Source organism: Dermacentor albipictus, chromosome 1, assembly GCF_038994185.2.
Source record: "Dermacentor albipictus isolate Rhodes 1998 colony chromosome 1, USDA_Dalb.pri_finalv2, whole genome shotgun sequence".
Classification (NCBI taxonomy): Eukaryota; Metazoa; Arthropoda; class Arachnida; order Ixodida; family Ixodidae; genus Dermacentor; species Dermacentor albipictus.
This window is the reverse complement of record NC_091821.1, coordinates 257,453,034-257,458,802: the sequence shown is the minus strand read 5'-3', so window position 1 is coordinate 257,458,802 and position 5,769 is coordinate 257,453,034. Positions and strand designations below refer to the sequence as shown.

At 46.9% G+C, this 5,769-nt stretch overlaps 1 protein-coding gene across 1 annotated transcript; it reads left to right on the top strand.

Annotated features, from left to right (window-relative positions):
• Positions 1-252: 252 nt before the first annotated feature.
• On the top strand, positions 253-5,155 carry LOC139054337 (histone-lysine N-methyltransferase SETD1B-like). The gene has a single exon (XM_070531195.1). The coding sequence runs from the start codon at positions 3,121-3,123 to the stop codon at positions 5,068-5,070; it is 1,950 nt and encodes a 649-aa protein (XP_070387296.1). The 5' UTR covers positions 253-3,120; the 3' UTR covers positions 5,071-5,155.
• The last annotated feature ends 614 nt before the right edge of the window (positions 5,156-5,769 follow it).

Here is a 5,769-nt window from a genome sequence, read left to right as displayed (position 1 = left end):
TTTTTAGCATCCATGGGTTGATGCATCAATGCTCCATACATCATGCAATAACTGCATGGATTTCCTCTTTAAATATTTATATTTATTTATTTATTCAAGTTACCCGAAAGGCCCTCTGGTTGAGGGTATTACAAAGGGGTCTGGTACAAATAAGTGAAGGTGTATACAAAATTCACAAAAAAAGTAATACAGTAGAATAGGCACAAAGAGTATAAAACTATTTCATATATATTTACATGTTACATGAACAACACACAAGCATAATAATTGAGTAATCAGTTGTTGAAGGAGGATGAATAAAGAACACTGTCAAACAAAGGTACAAAGTTCGGAGCAAAAGTATAAACTGAATAAAAGTGCAAAATACAATTAAACATAAAATGTTACTTATAAACACTGTGAGCAGAACAAACCAGTGGGCTATTAATCAGGGATGGTTGCATGTACGTTATCATGAATGACGTTTTGAATTTTGCTGATGTTAGTTTCTGTAGCGATGTGTGATGGCAACTGGTTCCAATCTCTTGATATGGGCGGTATGAAAGATTCAGCACAGTGTTTTGAGCAGTACATTATCTGCTTCACTTTGTTAGAATGGTCCTGGCAAGGAAAGATAGCTGTTGGTTGCAGAAAAAAGTTGTCATGGAGGGATGTGTGATGGTAAAGTTTGTGGAAGAGTGATAAGCGAACAAGTTTACAGCAATGCGAAAGCTTTTGCAATTGAGCTCAAATTTTTAAAACAGTGACTCTAGCAAAAGGAGGGTATTCCGAGTAGATGTAGCCAATGGCACAGTTTTTAAGGGCTTCAATGTCGTTAATAATGCAGTGTTTATAAGAATCCCAGATGGCAGATGCATATTCAATTCTAGGTCGCATCAGTGTGATGTAAGCAAGTGCACGAAGGTGAATAGGCGCTTGTCTAATGTTCCGTTTAAGATAGCCGAGAGAATGATTAACGGATGCAAGGGTTGTCTTAATATGGTAACCCCATAAATCAGATTGTAAATGAAGGTCAAGGCACTTGTACGTTGATGTCAGTTCAATAGAGCTATCATTTAACTTGTAAAATGAAGGTACACAGCAAACACGATTAGTAAATGACATAGCCTTTATTTTACTGTGGTTAAGTTGCATTAGCCAGGATGAACACTATGAACTTATAATGTTATGGTCGGATTGTAATGTTAGCTGGTCAGTGATGCAGGATACATTACGATATATGACGCAATCATTGGTGAAGAGTCTAATTCTGGATGACAGTGAAGATGGAACATTGTTAATATAGATTAAATATAGTAATGGTCCAATCACACTGCCCTGGGGGACACCAGAAGTGACATGTCCAAAAGATGAGGTAGTGTCATTAACAAAGGTGAAGTGCACATGAGCTGATAAGAAATCTTTTATCTATGCTTTGGCTGAATGTTAAGCTTTTCCAATTTGGTCAATAGTCGGCGGTGTGGGATGCGGTCAAAAGCCTTTGAGTAGTCTAGAAAAATTGCATCTACCTGCAAACCCACATCTATGGAAGAATGAATATCATGGATGAAGCTAACAAGTTGCCTGTCACAAGAATATCCTCTTCGAAAACCTCGCTGGTATTTCAACATAATGTTATGTGCGTCAAGGTAGTTAATGACCTGAGAATGTATTCTGTGTTCTAGAAGCTTACAGACAGTACTGGTTAGTAAAATGACACGATAGTTGGCAGAACACCGATCATCGAACTTAAATATCGGGATAACTTTAGCTACCTTTCAGTCATTTGGAATGGAATCAGTTGCTAATGACTGTGAAAAAAGTGCGCAGAACATTGGACATACGCTAAGGGATATACTTTTCAGTATACATGGGCGCTCGTACGCCACAGATTACTATGATGCTGCAGATATCGTGTTATCCAAAAATTACAGCATCAGAGTCTTTCCTGTTTACCTGTGGGGGTTCGTCCGGCGCCAGGAACTTACTTGCGACGCAGCTTGAATGGAAGGGCATACAAAACCTTATTTAACTGCGCTGCGGCAAACGTAAAAGCTTGAATCGATGTCAAGGAAACCATGATCTTTATCCACGCCAAAGAATGATGCCGACAGGTACTGGACGACATTGAGAACCCTAATAACAATAAACATATACAATGCATCAGATTAAGACAAGTGTGAACACAGCGCGTATTTGTGCTTAGTTCATACTCGCTAAAGAAGAAAAAAGAAATAAATCTACATCATATACGCCAGAACGGCTTGCAGGCAACCACAGTGCACGCAACTAGTTTATGTAGGTGTTCTGTGGTCATACCGCAACCATAGAGAAAGAAAGAAATTCCGCAACTCGCACAGCGCAGGCACGAACGTTGATGTGCCACGACAGTAGAATCGCTACTAGTCGGCAAGGCCAACCAAATTAATTCAATCGAGCGCACACTTGACAGCACATTTTGAGCACATTTTGAAAGTAGCCCGGCAACGCGACGTTCCAATGCGGTGCGGTCAACCGTAACTTGCCCACCATCCTACAACCCCCAGTAACGTTGCTCACAACCAGCGCTGCTGCAACTTTTTCTTTTCCTAGCACTGCCCCAGCGGCGGAGCGACGACGCTGCCAGCGCTCCTCCGTTCTCGCCAAATCTCGCCGGCAGCGACATTCCAGCGCCACTGCGCGGGGAGCTGAAATCCTGTCTTTCACCTCCTGTAATTTATAAACTTATCGATTGAGGAGAGTTTTCCCATTCGTGAGTGAATACGTGTTGTTCGTTATTTACGAGTAAACCGCGCGCGCACCAAGAGCTCTTCGTGCAAGCGGCCTCTGTTCTGCTTCGCGCGGCCCAAGACGGTCAAGTGGGAGCTGTCACCCTTCACTGAAGGTGTTGTGATGAATGAGAACATGCTTTCGGACTGCAATGTTCCGCAGCAAAACGGTGGTCTGCCCAGCAAGCGCGGACGTATTGGCCGTAGAGACTGGTTGTGGGGTCACGTTGCTTGAAATGCTTGCAAGCAGAGCAAGCGGAGTGCTGCAGTGCGAGATGGACTAGCGCCGAGAGGTTCGTGCTCCATTGTAGCGACAGCGTCCGAGGGGCCGCGCGCGCGCGCGCTTCCGCGCCCGCCTGTGCTGGTCAGCGTCATGATGGCTTGTCCGAAAGTGATCCTGGCCAAAAGCACTGCGGCCGTCGGGGGCCTGCCTGCAGGCGGGCCGCTGGGGCAGCCGGCGGCTATGGCTTTGCACACGTCTGCCTTCTGCCCCATCAACAACGTCGACTTGAATAGAGTGGTCGCGCCGCCCCTGACCAACTACACCATGTCCTACGTGCAGCCTACTCTGTTCAGCAGTACTCCGAGCTATCCGAGCAAGTACGACGTGTTCCAAGTTCCAGGAGGTACACTCGTGGTCCCACGAAGTGCAGATCTCACGAGCTACTTCGCGCCGCCGCCTCCGCCACAGCAGCTCTTCTACTCGCCGCTGTCCCTGCAACCGCAACATTCGCACTATGCATTTTTGAGCAACACGGCTGTGCAGGCGCCGCCGTTGGTGCCCTTCAGCTTGCAGCCGCCCGAACAAACAACATTCCCTTCGTTTGTGAACAACGCTTTTGTGTCTAATCCGAACTACGTAAGTCCACCGGAGCCGCTCCCATCATACGGCTCGGCGCATTCTAGTGATCTTTTTCTTTCGAGTGGAACACAGTTTCTACAGCAGCCAGAAACATTTCCCAAAGTCTACCCACTGCTGGAAACCAAGCAGGATCCACCTGAGCCAACCAGCTATGCAGCACCAACAACAACGCCTTTTGAGAGCTTCCACGGGGATACCTGCACAAGCCCGGCGCCATTCTCAACCAGCGGACCGTACACGAGCCCAAAGTCACTGCCGTTCCCCAAGACGGGCCTTCCTGCACCCCGACCTATCTTGGCATGCCCACGTGCCAAGGAGGTTTGTACCCCGGTCGCCCCTGTGCCATCGCTACCGGCAACGGGGCTACTTTCGCCACCATGCCCGAGGCCCCTGCAGAGAACGTTTGAGCCTGATGCCAGTTTCTCGCTGGGTACTCTAAGAGCAGAGCCCGAATTACCGCTCTGCCACGGTGAGGAGACGCGACTTTGTTTCGGTTCCCCGCCATTGTCTGCTTCCTCCCTGTCCAGCTTGGATAATGCCAGCACTGCGGATACTGCCCGGGTCACGCTCACCGACTCATCCAGCACCAATGAGTTTCCCCCAGTGGAGGTTAGTTTACCAGATGATCCTGTGCCCCCCTTCCTGCCTACACCTCCAGCCCCAGTGCCAGTGCCAGCACCAATGCCTACGCCACCTCCATCGACACCACAGCTGCAAGAACTTGCCATCGAAAAAGTGCATGATGTCTATGCTTTTGAAACTAATTCGGATGAAGAGAGTGGAGTACCCAAGTTCAAGTTTCAAAAGAGGCATGAGGTGGCAAAATATTGTTATGGGGGCAGTGCTCGCACACAACCTTTCAGACGCCGAAGCAGTTATGACATGTTTGACTTTTTGTCATCAGTACATCGCAAGGCACCAACGCCAGAGACTCATTGCAAGGATGAAGAGACTGATGAGTGTGTTCAGCGACGTCGTAGCATCCAGGATAAGGAACTAGCCACAATAATCAGCTTCCACTGCCTTAAGGACAGTGCCAAGGCCACAGTGGGGGTTTACCGTTCATTAATCCATGGACGCGGGCTTTACTCCAAACGGGACATAGATGCTGGAGAAATGGTGATTGAATATGCAGGACAAGTGATCAGGTCAGTGTTGACAGACAAACGGGAACGGCTATATGAGAGCAGAGGCATTGGCTGTTACATGTTTCGCATTGATGAGGACCAAGTAGTGGATGCCACAACCCATGGTAATGCTGCCCGTTTCATTAATCACTCCTGTGACCCCAACTGTTACTCCAAAGTCATTGCAGTGTTTGGTCAAAAGCACATCATCATATATGCACTTAGAAAAATTCACAAGGGTGAGGAACTGACTTATGACTACAAATTTCCAAAGGAAGATGTCAAGATTCCCTGTTCATGTGGTGCCCGCCGTTGCCGCAAGTTCCTCAACTGACCAAGGTGCCTTCTCCCATGTGCCCGTGTGACCATTCCCCTTGTACATATAGCTTCCATGTCAGTAAAATATTCAAATATGGTTACCGGCATTGCTTTATTTTTATGAATGTTGACCCTCTAAAGGAGGAACCTGTGCCTCATAATCAGAAAGTGGTTTTGGCACGTAAAACCCCATAATTTTTTTAAAGGAGGAACCACTAATGATTTACTGCTCCAGTTTTTCAATGCTGGAAGTTTGGATTGTGTGCAATACTGGTAGCCACCCATTACCATCACAAGATTCTCTAACCTGTGCAGTATGGGTGCATTTGTGTACTGCATGCCAAGCGCCAGTCCCAAAAACCACACACGCACCCTGTCTCCCCCACCACCCTTTCCTTTTTTTTGTACAAGTGGGAGCACATCTGTTGTGGTTCGCAATGTCTCGAGTCTTATTGATATAACAAGACGTGCTTTTGTGTCGGTAATATGAATTTAATTCGTCCTGCATTGAATGCTGGAAATCCCTACTATGTCTCACGAGTGGCCGTAGTAGCACGCATTGCAGCACCAACACTGGAGCGCTACCTACCAATCACATCCATTATGTCCCGTCATCCTGTCTAGTCGTTGTAGCCGCTTGTCATGACACTTGTAAAATCCATGTTGTATATACATAGAGGAAGGAGTACGATAGGAGAGAGCATCACATAATAAT